Source organism: Lycorma delicatula, chromosome 8 (assembly GCF_047948215.1).
Source record: "Lycorma delicatula isolate Av1 chromosome 8, ASM4794821v1, whole genome shotgun sequence".
Classification (NCBI taxonomy): Eukaryota; Metazoa; Arthropoda; class Insecta; order Hemiptera; family Fulgoridae; genus Lycorma; species Lycorma delicatula.
Genome location: NC_134462.1, coordinates 95,134,944 through 95,153,392, shown reverse-complemented (window position 1 = coordinate 95,153,392; position 18,449 = coordinate 95,134,944). Strand labels below are relative to the sequence as shown.

The 18,449-nt window shown below is 26.9% G+C and overlaps 1 protein-coding gene across 1 annotated transcript in view; it reads right to left on the bottom strand.

Moving 5' to 3' along the window:
• Positions 1-17,749: 17,749 nt before the first annotated feature.
• Positions 17,750-18,449, bottom strand: part of LOC142329297 (uncharacterized) — a 51,518-nt gene continuing 50,818 nt past the window's right edge. Inside the window, exon 3 of the mRNA XM_075373743.1 lies at positions 17,750-18,227. Within this exon, the coding sequence (XP_075229858.1) occupies positions 17,955-18,227 (273 nt within the window). The 3' untranslated portion in view covers positions 17,750-17,954. The remainder of the gene's footprint in view (positions 18,228-18,449) is intronic.

Below are 18,449 nucleotides of genomic sequence, written 5' to 3'. Positions count from 1 at the left end.
TTTTCTTGGAAAAAAAGCAGCTGTAGTTTTCCATTGCTTTCAGCTGCGCAGTACTCAGAGGACTGAGTGATGTTGATACGGCCGTTTAAGTCGTCCTGACTCACGCCCCTAACAACTACTGAAAGAGCTGCTGCCCTCTTTCAGGAATCATTCCTTAGTCTGGCTCTCAACAGATACCTCTCCGATATGGTTGCACCTTCGGTCCAGCTACTCTGTATCCCTGAGCACTCAAGCCCCCTCACCAACGGCAAGGTCTCATGATTCATAGAGGAGGGAACTTTTAATATGAAAATTTTATTATTTAATTCAACAGATAAATGAATAAACATCCTATCTCATTAAATTGTTTTTCTACTTTTAAATTAGATAACTGGACTCTATATTTATGCTTGAACAGAATGATAATAGCTTTATAATTTTATATTAAATATTTTTAAATAAAATTTGTTATAATTATATTATTTTTAAAAAGAAAAAGAAAAGTATTAACCAGAAGAATGAATGGATCACTTAACTAAAAAGCAGAGACGATAAATAAGTGCACCCTGTAACCCTTCATGATAATTGAAAATTATCATTTTATTAAATGAAAAATCCATCTTAAAATAGGATCTATTGAACACCATTTTAAAAATTCTTTCAGCATATAATGACGTAATACGAATCAATTTGTGCCAGAAAATTAAGTTACTCATCCATGTAGACCTAATTAATAAGTTTTATAAATAAAAATTTAATTAAATACTAAATACTAAGCAGCAGCTAGTACTTTTTGTAACTTGAGATATTACACTCAAACTTAAGCATAAACTAATTCATACCTTATACTTAAGCTAAGCATAAAATCACATGTTTAATTTTTTATTTTATTCTGGGATTTTGGAAATCCTTAAATAGTTCTTCATGGGACAACCCTGTTAAAATTAATTTGCACTTAGCAAAGGGATGTTTTTAGCAACTTTTCAGGGATTTTTATTTAGCAACTTCTTTTTAAATTGGTTTATTAAATTATATATTAATTATTCTTTACATTATTCTTTATTATTAGATTATTTGTTTTGAGAACATTCCATATGACATCAGAACCCTGAAGTGTGTATAATCCCCAACAGCTGCCAGAAACTATTCACTCTCACAAGACATTCTCTCGAGATTTTCTCGCAAACACTCTCTTATAAGGTACTCAGACTCTCAGGTTTGACTCAAGACAACCATGGTCATCAGGGACCATGGTCATGGTCATCAGGGATCGTAAACAGCAAGGATATCCAAGGATTATCCATCTGTACAACTCCATCATTGTTCCTGATGAATTTCAACCAGTACAACTCCATCCTGACATGATTTGGGTTGATAAAGGTCATTTTTATTATTATTATTATAATCAAAACGTTTATTTCACAAATATAATTTCATCACTAATACTATCCAAAACCCTGTGGGCAGGACTAATTGAACCAGTCTATCTTTTTTTAAATTTCAAACTTAAGGATTTTTAAACGACTTCAAAAAAGGAGGTTATACATTCGACCAGTATATTTTTTTAATGTTTGTTTGAGCCTAACTTTTTTCCTAATAATCCAATTGAAATGAATCTTGTTGCAATCGACAGCTGCTTTTCACGGTGGTACCATGACTTGAAACAATATTTTAGACACAAAAAATCGGTCGGAGAATTGACAAAAACCTTTTCGCCGTCCAGCGGATAGTCCGGGAAATCCTAATATTCTATATGTATGCGCCACGTTAAATGATGTTTATGGTCTTCTGTACGGCAGATAACGTAAGTTTCTACAGAAGGCATGTAGCACCGTTCATAAAATTATTAAAAATTGAGATATCTCGTCTTAAATCTTACCCAATATACATAATATACGATTATATTAAATAGCCGTTTCACGATATTTCAATTTACTATTACTATTTATTTCAATTTACTTTTCAAATGTATGTTTATTTTAACGGGTAATCGTAAAAACACATGCGTATAATGTTTATAAATTTTCAGTTAAATTTTTAATGCAAAAGGCTGAGGTAAGAATCAGGCTGAGTAAACGAAAAAGGTAACGCTGCTATTCATTGGATTTAAATAATAGTAAATTATTTTGAAAATTTATTCATCATTGACCTCTTTAAAAAATCTCTTAGCATTCGTATAGAAAATGCTAAATGAACCAAACGCGATAGTCCTCCCATACAGATGCTGATAAAAATAAACCAATGGCTATAAACATTCAACCTTGCGTACTGCAGATATTACACTTCAGTTTCACCGCCTTCAAAGATTAATTCAGTAACTAACCAATCAGAATACCGTATTTTAATATTGGTTATTAAAATACGGTGACTAATAAAACGAAATATACGAAAACGATTGACTAATAAAGAAGTCACTAATTCCCACTAATCAGAACTGTAAAGGAGATTGACAGTTACTGATAAGGTAGTGAAGTCAACCAATCACAATCCTTGTTTTCAAACCAACATAAGATCGGGATAAAACTTATCAATTGGAACACAAGTTTTGACTGTTAAGCTACGTACTGTCCCTGAATGTTGTTATTACTATATTATATACCATTATATATATATATATATATATATATATATATAATATAATAAATATTTTTATTTATTTATAATAAATTTTCTCTGAATGGTTGTCAGGCAGAGAAAAATTCCTTTCGATCAAACAAAAGATATAGAGTTATCAATATTATTTTATCCGAAAATCATAAAAGCAATATTTGTTTACCGGTACAAATACATTTATTATTCAATATATTTATACAACCCACTGTATACATACATTGCAAGATATCAATTTAATATCTGAAAAATATATGTTTAAAGATTTATACTTTTCAAAAGTGAACCTTTTTGTACGTAAAATAACGTAGTAGATTTTTTTACGTATTTTCCAACATAACATCGATTTCTGTGGCACCCGCCAAAATAGGATACGGATTTTCTCGGAAATTAGAATTATATTTACATATTTGTAATTCATTGCACTTGTTTGTTTTACTAGTCGAGAAAGGTAAAGGCATGTTGCGGGTCTTAATCTTTATTGTTTACCAGAATGAGAGTTGGTCAATACACGAGTTGTGTAACGAAATGGGAAATGATGTAGATTTTACAAAATTATAGAAAGGAGTTTTTAGTTTTTACTAAAGAAACAGGAAATATACGACAAAGTAACTGGAAATTTGACATTCAGGCCCCTAACAGAGCTAGACTGTGTGATCACTAGTCTCAGTATATATATAAAACAGGTTCAAAACAATGTAGATATATAGTCTTCCTTGGTGATCGGAGGTTAACAATTCTAATATATTTAAAAAAAGATAATTCTCTTATTAGAAAAGTGTTTTATAATAGTTTGAAAATAGTCTCAGAAATTTGTTTTCCCAGATGTAATTTTAATGTATGAAACTGAATAGAAATATAATATTGACAATCAATATTAGAATAATAGTTTACCTTTTTCCAGTGGCTAATAGGAAATTATAATTTTCTGTGGTAGGAAAAATGTCTACATTATAGTAAATAAATGTTTAATGTTGTGTAGTACATTATTCAATCCCCTGGAAGGTTTCTCAAACTCTCCTTCCGTCTCAGCAAGTGCTTTTTCATCGTGTGGACTATTTAGTACTTTATCTGGATCTAAACCACACAAAGTTAAACTATCTGAGCTTCTGACTCGACTTAGACCAACATAAACTTGTTCTTTTTCAAATTCTTTTTTCCCCAAATCTGCTATAGCTTTATTTAATGTTGTACATTACAAAATATCATTGATATAATATCATTCAAGCTAAAGTTATATTCATAAATCAATTTAACAGTTGGGAATATTCTTATAGCATTTCCATTTTCAAATTCGTCTGTTAAAGGTACCCTCCTTCTTTCGCGAAGCATTTCCAATTGGTCAGTAATAGATTAGCAAAAACGCAAGTTATTTAATAAATCAACGAACTCCATGTCATTTCTTTGTCTCATGTTTATTGTTATCTCACAAAATGAAAACTGATGCCACAACTATTTCTGCTTCACACCAAGAAGGTTGAACAAAACATAAATGGCCTTTCACTGGAGGTAGCTGAATTATATCACCAAAAATTATTAACTCCGCCGAATAACACATCGTTATTAATCAGACACAGAAAATTATGAAGTGTTTATAAAAAAAAAAAAAAAAATGGAACCAACATCAAAATGCGCAAAAAAGTAAGAAATAATTTCGTCCAAATTAATTACTTAAACACTTTTTTGAATCGACGCCAAAACACATGATCATATTTATGTGGTACTTGAATGGATCTGTAGATGGCGTATATAAAAAGATATAGATATAGATACATAAAAAGATTATATTCTATTTTGTAGAAGCAGGCGCCGAATCAAAATTGTCTAAGGAATTAATTAAGTATTTGTACGAAATTATTTCGTACTTTTTAACATTTTGATCTCAGGTCCATTAAAAAAAAAATAATTATTATAATTTTTCTTTTTTTTCTCAATATTAAAGATCATAATTAATCCTTTTCCATTTTCAAAACTTAACTTCTTTTATTTGTAATTATTATATTTTTTTTATTCAATATATTTGTAATATTTAATATTTCTTGTCATCAGCATAACAATTTATTTTTAATTAAACATTTTTACCTCGAATCCCATCATATTTATCAATGTGATGGTATATGAAATTTAATTATAATCATTATACAGCAAATTTCATACTACTACATATATGTATATAAATGTATACACACACAATTTTTCTATAACTTGACTTGGTCAAGTCTGTAGTACGAGATAAACATATATGATATCTTGTATAACTGATGGAAATCCTAATTATACAGAAATGTTTACCATACATATATGGAGATTGGAAGAACAAAAAAGAAATAAAAAATGAGTGTATGAGCATCAAACGAGGCTTTTTACAGGAAAAGATTAATAGATAAATAAAGTAGAATCAATTACATGAATTACAGGGACTGGAATTACATCAATTTGGACTACACTGGTTTACAGGGATTTATCAGCAATTTATTTATTGGTTCAAAAAGCATTCTCCCAGTTGCAGTTACTATTTTTTTCTTTTTTTATAAGAGTTGAATATTTTAGAATGTAAAAACTGATTTTGATTACAAAAGAAAGAAAGAGAGGTTAAAAACTTGAAATGTGATTTCCCACTTTAATGTAAGAAACCTAATGGATAGATAAGTTATGAAAATAGAAATGTTAATCAGTAAATTTCATCTGAGAGTGAATATCTTGGGTCATAAATTGAATGAAACAGGCTGCATAAAATGTAAAAGTAGAATGAAAGTAAAAAACACAGGAGAGTATTAAAATTGTGCATAAAAAGTAAAAAATGATATAAAAGTGTGTGGTACAATGTGAGTACCACATATGTAGTCATATGTATATGGTCATGTTTATTTTGAGAATAATACTTAAGCAGTTAAATAGTAACATATTTTTCACCATTAACACTTTAGTAAAATGTGCAAATACTACACATTTGGTACATTTAAACATATTTATGTTATTTGTTGAAGACATCTTTTTAAGTAAAATTAAATGAGTAAACAAATATAAATGTTTACTAACGCATCAAATATTTAAATAAATGAGACAGCATTAATTTTCTATTTATTTTTTTGTTTGGTTTGGTACTTAATAAACATAGTATAAATAATAAAATAAATATTTATGAAGAAGATATTTTCCCTTCAAAATGGTAATTAAAATATAAACAATTTAATAATAATAGAATATAGTGAAAATTTGTTGAGCACATTATAACCAGATAATGATATTTTTATTTTTTAATGATATAAAACTAATTATAATTTTTTTATATTTTATTGTAGCTATAGTATTTACTTCATTCACCATATAGTTATCTGCTGTGAGACTTGAATTTGCATCATTTCTTGTCTCCAATTACTCTTCCTAACAGCTCCCATTTACATTTCATGATTTTGACATTTTTATATCGAAATCACGCATTGACTGTTTCACTCCATGATGGCTGAGTGCTAAGGTTGTCTTTACATAAAGCAGTGCTACCAACTGTATATGATTACCACTACTGTATGGTTGCTGCTTTTTTTTTATGTCACTGTATATATATATATATATAATAAAAGTTACTATTAATAAACATACTTTCTTCCATTATGAAATCACTTACTACAGTAGGAACTTACTTCCAATGTCCAGGGAAAACTTGATTTTTTCTAAATATAGCAGGAGAAATATTTTATAAAAATTTTGATCTTGTTTGTACTAGCCCCCCTTCAGTCAGCAGTAGGTAAAAGTTGTTGCAGGTCTTAGAAGTCTCCACACTTGCACAATATATCATACTCTACAGGGCAGCAGATTCTACTTATGAAGATTTATTTTGCATTTCAGAACCTAGATTTTCATCTAATTCAACACATTATTACACTTTGTATGGAAAACTATTCCTGGGAGGCAGTTCTTCCTTTAGGTCAATACTTCAACTCCCAAGTTTATCTTCAATTTATTAACATGATTACATACTTGAGAGCTCTAAAGAGCACAAGGTCTTTGTAAGAAGAATTCTCTAAGATGAAGTTATCAGGTTGGCTATACAAAAGATGTTGACAATGATCTTGCTTTTTGTGATCACCTTTCGTAGAATATTTGGTAATGTAATACAAATAAGGGGGTAGAACTTTTGTAGATGTTGGTTTGAGTTATGCAGATACAGTACATGTCATTTTATTGAAAGTCTTTATTTAGCAAGTGCTGAGGCTTTTAAAAGTTATTTCAGCAAAATATGCTACTAAAACACATAACACTAGCACCAATATTCTTGATGCAGTTGACTGTGATCTTCAGGTGCTGCTTAGCGATTTACACAGAATGTTATTTTTGGCACAGACTTAGATAGGAAGACCTGCTTTCACTGGTGCTTCTGTACTGTTTAAATTTAAGCATTTCAAGCAAATTGTACTTGATTTTGAATTACTGATATTCTAATTTCTTTCTTTCTCTTTCTTTTAAGTATATAATCTTATAGTATAATAATGGACAGTGATAGCTGAGAAAATGTATATATATATATATGTCAAAATTAATTAATACCATGCAATAAATTCTGGTTGAAGAAAAAATTCTAGTGCGACCTGACTTTGTTGTTGGCTGACTGTACCATTAAACAGATCAAACTGGTTTTTGTACTTATCGCTATGCTTACACAAATATACCTTGGTGACGAGCTGATGAATATTGTTTTCTGGCAATACGATAAAAAAATATTTTACTGTCTCGTGCTATAATCGTAATAACATAGGTAATTTTATTAAAACATTTATTTGAAGTAAAATCAACTTTAAAAATAAACTGATTGACTTAAAAACAAACTCTTACACTAAAAAAATGTCTATCAGAATGTGCAAATGGTTATGTGCTTGTTTTACCATGTGAAAGGTAAAACTACTTTGAGGCCTGGTTATACTTTAACTCTGAATGGCTCTTTGATAGCATCATCAATCACCAGTCTGTTGTTGGAATCTAATTAACAATATATCCTGACTTTGTGACATGTGGATGTGTCAAACTTCAGATGTACTCACTACACAAACATGAGATGAATGGGCACGGACCTCTAAGCAAAAAAGCTGCACTAGATATTTAGAAACTTCCAAAATATCAAACAATTCAGATTAGACTAAAAAAAGTAATACTTTTTAAGAATGTTAATTTTGATTTTTAGTGAGCACCAAATTAAATGGAATAACTAACTTGCTAACCCTCCCATTTAATTTGATGCCAATTTCAAAAATTAAAAATTTTAAGATTTGAAAAATGTTATTATTGTTATTTTAAATGCTGAGAGAAATGCTGAATATTTATCATGATCTTTTCTAGGCATGAACTAAGCAGTCTAGAACATGAGGATCATCATCTGGTATTCATCTGGCTGTAGGTCCCTTATGTCTCCATCCACTTCTATTCAAGCCTTTTCCTTTGAACCCCTTGTAGTTGGCAATATTAGGTTACATTTATTTTCTATCTGACTTCAATAAAAAATGGATGTTTTTAACTTCATAGGTATGCATTTAAAATGCCCACTGATGTAATCCGATGTCATTTTGTTGTTTGAAGTATATTTTAACAGAAAATTATTTGGAAAAATGAGGTAAAAAGTAATAAATATTCAGCATTCCATGGTATATTAGCTAATATTTGGTAACAATCTTGGTAAGGACTTGAGAAACAACCAGGTAAGGACTTTTCAAAACCAGTTCCAAATTAATGATTACTGATTAATGTAGTTGCTTTTAATTTAAAAGGAAAAAACTTTTGTTAAAAGAATAAAATTATAAAAATGATTTTAATTTCCAAATATTTACTTGTTATTTTTAAGCTGGTTAATTCCAACTTAATGTACTACAATATTTTTAAATGTATTTTATTCAATTAACTTTCAAACTATTTTTTTTAAATTTTCATAAGAATTACTTTAAATATCAGAATGACATCAGGTTACATATTTCAATATGCCACAATAATTCATTAACAAGCAATAATGATAAAAGAAAGGGTTCAAGTTGTTTAAGTAGACGATGTAATTAATTTTTTAATAAAAAACTCTTCCATATCACAAGTTCGTAAAGAACTTGACTGGCAGTTAAATTTAATCTATTTAATGAAACAAAAATTGATAAAAATTGTCAAAATCAGTTCATTTGATTAAGATTAATGCTTGAACATGGACAAAAATGTACATAATGATGGAATTAAGACCTAATATTTTTCTTTTAGTCAGTTAAAAGTACATTTTATTGCATGTACAGGATAAATAATCTGTGTACAGCATCCGATCAAAGGGCGTTGCCCTAAAATCTAAAAATGTTTGTTTAATAAATAATTTTATAAATAAATATAAAGATATTGAATAATATAAAATCTTGGTCAATAATCCATTTAAAAATTGATAAAAAAAGTAATTTACAAAATAAAATAATATATATAAAAAATATCACTGTATATTATGATAACAAAAATCAAATATTAAGAAGAATAATAATGGTTAATAATAAATAAACAAATATTCTTATTTATTTTATTAACAAAAAATTTAATCTTCTACGTACAAATATACAGAATTACAACATACTGGAATTTAAAATATAATTAAATTATTTTTTCTTATAATGAAATATTTATTATTTGATAACATATAAATAAAACACTAAATTTGTCACAATACTAATAATAAACATTATATTTAATAAGTATTTATTATTTTACTCATTTTTATTTTATTTACTATTAATATATAAAGTAATGCAAACATTTTATTATAATATTGGTATTAATAGTAATAATTTATCTCGACATGATTTTCTAAAAATGTTTTTTTTAAATTAGTTTAATACTTCTTGGTGCAGATCAAAATAAAATCTTAAAATAAAGTTAATCTTTGATGTAATAAAATGAAATTCTCTAAAATGTTGACAGTTAAGAAAATACATAGGAAGGAAGGGGCTTTATAAATAATATGTATTTATGTGAATAAACATAAATATTCAGATCCCACATTTCTTCAATGTAACACTATAATATTTTCATATATTTATATGATTTTATTTTTTAAATAAACTTTAGAAGTAAATGTTGAAAAATCTGAATATATTGTATTACAATTATAGTTTAATTACTAAATTGTAAAATGATGAGTAATGAAAAAAATTCAATTAATGGCTTAAATCCTTTGATTTCCCTCAGAATTAGGTAAAATAAAAAATACAATCTCCTGTTTTAAAAGTCATATTTTCATAAATATTCGATAATATTGCTAGTAGTTAATAGAAATCCTATAACTTTTACTGTTTTTAATATAAAAATTATTCTCACACTGTTATCTATTTAAATATACCAGTATTAAGTTATTGAACTTAATAGACTTTAAATCATTCACTGCACCCCATTTCTGAATGAATAAAAAAAAAAAAAATTAAAAATGTACAATGAAAAATAAGAAGCAATTGTAAAGAAGTATCTATTGAAAAACTAAGCCTAGACTGTACTTTTACATGGGTGCAAAACATAAAAAAGAAGGAAAAAGAAAATCTAGTGGCAATTGAAATGTGGACATGAAGAACATTGAAGAAGATTAAATAGACAAATCAATTGAAAAATTAAGAAATGATGAAGAGTGAATGAGAAAAAATGCTAACAATTTGAACAGGAAAGCTAACCAACCAGAACATATCACGAAAGCAGGAGAATTGATTAAAACAGTATTAGAAGAATCAGTAGAAGATTCAATAAAGAGAAGTTGAAAAAGAGTAAAATTTGTAGACAATTTAAAAGGATATGGCTGCTATCAGGAACTAAGAATAGGCACAGGCATGATGAAAGGGATCTGCCTCAAAGTAGATAACCGTATAAGATGATGAGTAGCTCAGAAAGATTACTGAGTAACATTATCACCCCTCTTCAGATGTCATATATTTTATCTCAGTTGCTATCTATACAATAAATTACATTAAAAAGAAGAAAACTTTGGATGCTAACTTCTTCATACTGTTTATATTAGATTTTTAATGCTGCCAAAAGTACAATTACATTTTTTTGTATACAGTCATGTAATCTAATTTTTTTAAATTTTTGTTAAAATGGATATTTCTTGTTACTCAAACTCTGTTCATTTATCAGTATAAATCAGTGTCCAGTGAATGATTTATTTAAAAATTATCACTTGCTATAGGACATCAACTGGCAAATAATTTATTATTTAGTATTTTTTGTTCTAGTATCAAATTTGGTTGCAGTAGATGCTTGCTTGATTATACATTTACTAATATTAAAGTATTTCTATGGTTTTAATACATATAATTTTTTCTTTCATCACTATTGCAGTCTCAAATTTTACGATAAATTATTATACCTGCTTCTTTATTAGTTTTACTCTTTATGTACTTATTTTTTAAAGTTTTTTAATACATATTTTCAAATGTAAATTATGGTCAACTAATATTAGTAAAAGGTTTAATAATTCTGATTGTAAGTTATACAGGCAAGTGTTTTTGTTGATAATTCAATTAATCTGTTTATAATTTTTCAAAGTTATTTTTTCTAATAATTTCATAGGATAAAATTTAAAAAATGAAAACTATTTTGCATTTTAAATTTAAAAGAATGAACATAGTAAAAAATTGTATAAGATATTTTCTTAAGTATCTATAAAATCACCTACAAAGAATAAAAACTAAAAAAAAATATAAATATAAATATGTTTTTGTAATTATAATTTCGGCATTTACAAAAAATGAACTACTTAATTAAAAAAAAATTTCTGATATTAACCCAATAAGACACAAAAAATAGAGCTTAGACAGACAGTAACAGTTATAAAATGAAGAGAAAATACTGTATTGGAATGCTATGACCTAATAGTTCAACTGAAATGCTTTGAAAAATCGAGTTAAATAGCACAACTTACAAGCAAAATCATCCATCATACACTATTAATGAGCATGGTATTTACAATCGGTAACAACCTATAATAATATTGTCATAATGTTTCAAATCTGAATCGATATATCTTGTTTCAGTGAATTCATTATAAAATTATTTAAATAGTTGTATAAATAAACAAGCAAAACAAGGTTAAATTCCTAATAATTATTGTACAGTACACTTAATGAAGGTTTTCTAAGTAATTAACAAATAACTGAGATAAAGTAAAGCTGATATACGCAATTCTTAAAATTATTACAAATCTTAAAATATTATTTTAGTACTACTGTAACAAACCTTTTTCATACAAATATTAATATTGTACTTAGAATTCAACTAATACACATTATTCACAAGACTATGAATGATTTGTTTGTCTACTTTTTTACATTGTGCATTTAAAAATTATGAATATATTATATAATATTTTATAAAAATATCTTTGTTATTAAATTACAATTTATTTCTTGACAGCTTCATTCAACATACTAATGCGAAGTAACATGTATCATGAAAATGAATTTAATTATTAAACAAAGCTAGTTGTGAAAAATAACATTTATTTATTAAAGCTAAGGAATTGAAAAGTGTTCTTTTAAAAAAAATTTGGTTTTCAATAGTACATTTATCTGTACACACTTCCAGATTCCTTGCAATTATAGAATCTATCATTACAATAAAGTAGAAAGTAATTCTTAATGCTTGTACTACTTCAATTTATATGTACTGTATTATAATATATGTATGTATTAATAATGACATGAATATACAGTGTCCTTAAAAGGGGAGGCCAAACTCTAGGAAGTGATTCTACTTAACATACTGAAGAAAAAATGTGCATTGAACATAGGTCTGAAAATGCATATTTTTCTGTCTGTCCACCATTTTATGTTTTTTAAGAAAAACATTTTTTTCAACAATGGCCAGAGATAACGCAATAAAATTTTGTGCACTATTTTAAACTAACATTTCTTAATAGGGAAAAAAATTATGATACTCTTTGTTGACAAATTTCAAAATGGCAGTAGTTTCAATTTTTCAATCTTAAATATCTTAGGAATGATTAGATTTATCAAATTGTGTTGTATTATAAAAATTATGCAGCATTTTTTTATGAACAAAACGACACCTTAGTTGTAAAAATCCAACACCAAACAACAGAGTTATTGCAAAAATTAGGCCTACACTGATATGGTAGCCATCTTTTTTTTTTATTGTGACTCACTTTATAAGTAAATCAAATTTTCCAACCACAAAAGTAAAGTCGGCCTTCATGGTACAAGTGGTAGCATCTCGGCCTTTTATCCAGAGATCCCAAGTTTGAATCCTGGTCAGGCATGGCATTTTCACGCACGCTACAAATCATTCATCCCATCCTCTGAAGCAATACCTAACAATGGTCCTGGAAGTTAAAATATGACCGCCATATTGGTTTAGGTCTACATTTTGCAATAACTCTATTTGTCGTCGGATATTTACGACTAAGATGTCATTTTGTTCATAAAAAAATGCTTCATCATTTTTATAATTCAACACAATTTGATAAATCTAATAATTTCTAAGATATTTAAGATTGAGAAATTGAAACAACCGTAATCTTCAAATTTGTCAACAAAGAGTATCGTTATTTTTTTCCTATTAAAAAATGTTTGTTTAAAATAGAACACAAAATTTTATTGTGTTACCTCCAAATGTTGAAAAATAATTTTCTTAAAAAATACACAAAATCCAGACAGAAAACTATGAGTTTTCAGACCTATGTTCACTGGACATTTTTTCTTCAGTATGTTAAGTAGAATCACTTCCTAGAGTTTGCCCTCACCTTTAAAGGGCACTCTGCATAAGTAAAACTTTTAAATGAAAAATTCTTTATCTATTTAGAACAGCTTTTTAATGTCTTAAAATACTTAAATTTGATTCATCTAAGCTAATTATAAATTTTCTTAACTGAAATAAGTGTAGTAAGACAAAACCTGACACTGCTAAACACCTACTAAATTATTTTTTAATCTATAATTCTTAAAAATCAATTTAATTTTAGATTCCAAATGCATTCAGTTTATTTCTTATACAGGTGACAAAAAAAAAAAAACAGGAACTTTTTAACTTTCTCTGTGCACCTTGCAAACTATCATTGGTTTGCACATTTTAAACACATTTTTATGGCAAAAGCATGTTTTTGACCATTTCACTGCTTCATGATGGCAGTGGCAAGGTTGCCTTGGTATAAAGCAGTGCTGCCAACTGCACATGGTGCCACTACGCATTTCAAAAGTTCTGGTTTTTTGTCACTTGCATTATGAAAACATATAATTAAAAAAAGTAAAAAAATCTAGAAACAATATATATTAATCTTTATAATTATTTAATTTGCATTTAAAGTATTTAAAAAGTTAAATCTAGATATATTTTTATTTAAAATACTTAAATAGTCTACCATGAAAAAAATTATAGAAGCCTGGTAAGGGTAATCAACAAAATGCATATATAAATAGATGTGCAATATGATAAGTGGTATTAACTATTTTTTTGAATTGAAGAAATTTTAAAGATTTTAAGTATCCATTACATCTATAATTTTTATTATACAGTTGTGTCACCCATTTATAAAAATGAAAGATGTATAGCTTCAGAGAAAATTTCAACAATAAAGTGCATGGAATAACCTTTTCATTTTTTCCTGAAATAATTGTAATACAATTGAATTTAATAAGCAGACCTTACCTAGGACTGAAAAGATATAGTAAATCTTTGAATGATGTATGGAAATTTACTTTTTTCAATCAAAAGCAAGATAAAGAGTTCTCATTCAATGCTTTTTTGCTGTTGTAGTATACAATATTATAGTAAGAGAATGCATGGTATCATATCAGAGTTTTAAGTATTAAAATTTTGAGTTCTTTTAATTTGAGTTCCCCGAGTTCAAAAATGCAAACAGGGATGGGTATTAATATGCAGGGATGGGTGTATTAATATACATCTTGATTAATATCTCTGTAACAGTCTAGTATATAATCATGAAAATACAGATTCATGGACATGAGGTATTGATGTTGATTTTTTTTTATGAATGATTATACCAATTTTAAAGAAATAATTAATGCCTCTTTAACAGGTGATCATATAATAAGAAAATCTTACATGGTGGCTCACACATATGGGGCACTGATGATATAAATTTTTATGAAAGTCAGTTATGAATTTTTACAAATGACCAACTGATCTCAATGCAACTTTAAAGAACATATCTAAACCTAAAATCTTAACCCTAAAATATTAACAGCAGGTCCACAATCAATTCTTGATGAAAAATATTTCAGCATTTATTCACTCTGGTTGCTTTTCATGAACAAAAAATGATACAGATAAAAATTAAAGCTCGTAAAGTGTTTTACAATGTTTGAAGTATTTTTAAGTTATGAATGGAGGACAGACCCTGTTGTTCAGATGGAAACATTTTCCTTTCCTTGGGAAAGTATTATAATGGGATCAACATTTTAGAAACTCATTTTTTTTTGGAATTCTCAACCTCTCTTGGGTGCAAAAATACAAAATAAACTAATTAAAAAGTGCTACATAAAGTGGCTCACACATTTATCTACAAAACACACTGTTTTAAATTCATAAGGTGGATTTAAAATAAATATACTCCATCCTTAAAATGATAAAATGACCAAGTAACATTGTCTTTCCTAATTGAAAATTTAATATATTACTGTAAAATTTGTCAACATTGTTACACTTCAATTCAACAGAATTGTCATATTTAACCCACTGCACACAAATGGTAAAGTTTAGCCCATTCAAGAACAAATACATAGTTAGATCTGTATTAGGCCTAAGTCATTCCAAAATAACAAACTCTTTGTAACTGCACAGCTGATTTAATTTTCTTTCTTTGTTAATTTTAATTTGGAAATAAGGTTTTTAGAAAGAACAGGCTTTCTCATGGTATAAAAATTTTTGTTGTTTTTTTGGTTAAGTTGTTAGAAAAATCTTCTAAAAAACATTACACAAATTCTCAGAATATTTAAAAATTAATTTCATACATGTTTCTTTAGAATATATAGAATAAATGTATGAAATTATGTACAAAACTTCCTACTTACAGAGATGAGGAATATGTTAAACATTACAGAGAAAAAACTGTTTTACACAATATTACTTACTAACAAAAAGCTTTTCCTGAAAACTGAATATGTATTTTTTTGCCAAAGAATTAATCATTTATTTTTAAAATCCATAAAAAAAAGTTAAAAAAAAATTATTATTATTATTATTGTAATTATAAAATCTTCATAAGCATACCACATTTTAAAATTTTTTCAGAAGGTAGGGGGAAACTAGATTAAAGGCATGTGTGTTAATCACTTGATCTCAATTAATAGGATTTTTAGACTTCTATCAGCAAGCATACTCAGCAGTTGACAAACAAACCTAACCATTTCAAAAGAATTAAGACAACATTTACAAAATTATAATTTATTATCAAGCGTTGTCTAATTAAATAAATAACTAATTTTAAAAAATGCCAAGGAAATACAAATCACTCAATAATTTATATAATTTATCCTAAAGATCATTATTGAGATACAATTAATTTTAAATTAAAATTATTTATCCCTTGATTGGTGTGATTTTGATTTGAGATGAGGGTAGAATTGTCTCATGTTTTTTACCATATACAAAATGAGGTGCAATGGTATACATGGCAACTTCCATTTCATCAAGAATATTTAATGCAACCAAATGAGTTATCTTATATGTTAAATATGTTAATCTAATATATTAACAGAATTGAGATTTTAATCTCCATTATTTATTAGAAACCAATGTTTTAGTGCTCAACTATCCTGATTCATAGCTACAATAATTATCATTAATTTCAATCATAATAAAAAACTTAATATTATTTTAAAATAATATTACAATCTTACTGAATTATACATACTTATGTTTAATAAATTAATATAGAGAAAAACCAATTACAAGTTTAAACACACCTTATCTACTTTACGTTTTGAAAGTGTGCAGGTGGTAATCTCCAATTCATTTGATCTTTATTCTTTTCTTCTGACTCAAATTGTAGCTTATATTAAACCAATGTCTTACTCATATTGAATAAAATGACCATCTATGTCTTCACCTGTAGAGTTCCAGGTTTAAATCCTGTCTAACTTGGTGTTTTACATGTTACAATTATTTCACATTTCACATAATTTAAAAAATACTGTAAGACAAAATAACAAAAACTGCTATATTTACTTGCGTGTAAGATACATTCTCTGCTTTAAAGTTGGAATAAATATGGATTTTAAGGGAAATTGTTGATTCCTATACCTGAAACTATATCAGATGTTGGTTAAATCTCTAACTTATAGGCTTAAACTTGGCTTTGACCATTGGTAGATCAATTTTGCTACTCCCGAAGATGTTCCAGGTATTGTAGAATCATCTTGTAATAAGTGGAATTTACCATCTTTTTTTTTTCCACTAAGTCAGGTGGTGACATTTCCTGAGAGGTCATCCAGGGATTGTGTTTCCTATCTAGATGGTTGCACAAAATACCAAACTAGTGGCATTGTCAATAAGATCACTAATTCCCACTGAAATGAGATCTGATAAATTTATTGCCTGTTTACAGATTAAAATGTAGTTCAACAGTCAAATATTATGTAAGGTAAATTTTCTAACTTGAATATGCTGGTTTCCATTTACTTTTTTCCACTGAGAATATTAAAGAGAGGGGGTCATCAGGTTTGATGCGAAATTATAAAGATAACAATTACTGAGAATGTGTAAATTGTTCACAGCAGTGTATAAATTGACTTTTAACAAAGAAGGTTAATGAAAATAAGATATACACTATAATAATATATAAAGTGAGAAACTAAACTATGTTATTAATAAAAAAAAAACACAAAGGAAATGTTTAATCTTGTTAACATTATACACTATAAGAAATCTTCAACTACTTTACCATTATTTTGAAAATTTAAGTTTGCAGCAGATGGTATCTTATAAATTAGTATAAATAATATGATAAATGACAATAATAATAATATACTTAATACTAATGAATAATTAAAAATAAAATCTACTTATTCAAGTAAAAGTTTATATACTTATTGACTAGAAATATTTTATCTCTAATATAATATAAGTAATATATACTTAAACAATAAAAATATCTTATTTAAAAAAAAAAAATAATAAAAATTAAGTCCATTCTTTTTTTTTAATTTACTTATTTATAAATCTCTATTAGGCACATTGAATACGATAAATGATTATATAAAAATGTAACTTACTTTAAAAACTTCATCAGATTCATTTCCTTTATATAATTATTACTAACAATAGCTTCATAATCAAATACTTTATTTTTTTTTTCAATATTTTTATTTTGAGTTAGGAAGAATAATTGTAAACATTTACATATCATCACAACTATCGTTACAATTTTCTTCTTTTTTTGGTTTCATTAGATTTTCTATTAAAAATAATGATGTTTTACCTAATCTTGTTTCAGAATTGTAATGTGATGGTGATATCGATGGAGATGTGTCAACCGACTGCAATTGTCGTTTTGATGTTAAATCATCACTAGTTTCAATCTCTATTGTAATTGTATTACTATCGCTTGATTTTTCATCACGAGTATCTAATACTTTAACTCTTACGCCTTCTTCAGTTTTTGATATTACCTACATAAAACAGTAAATAAATAAATAAATAAATAAAGATAATTTTAATGATGCACAAACTAATTTTGGGATATTGTTTTACATAAAATATCAAATGACCTTAATTAAATAATCCCATATGTCCCAAAGTCCCATGTGTTATATGATTTAAAAAGGAATATTGAATTTAAGTAACACCAAGCTGATTAATAGATAGCTAGGAGATTGTTTATTTATACCGTG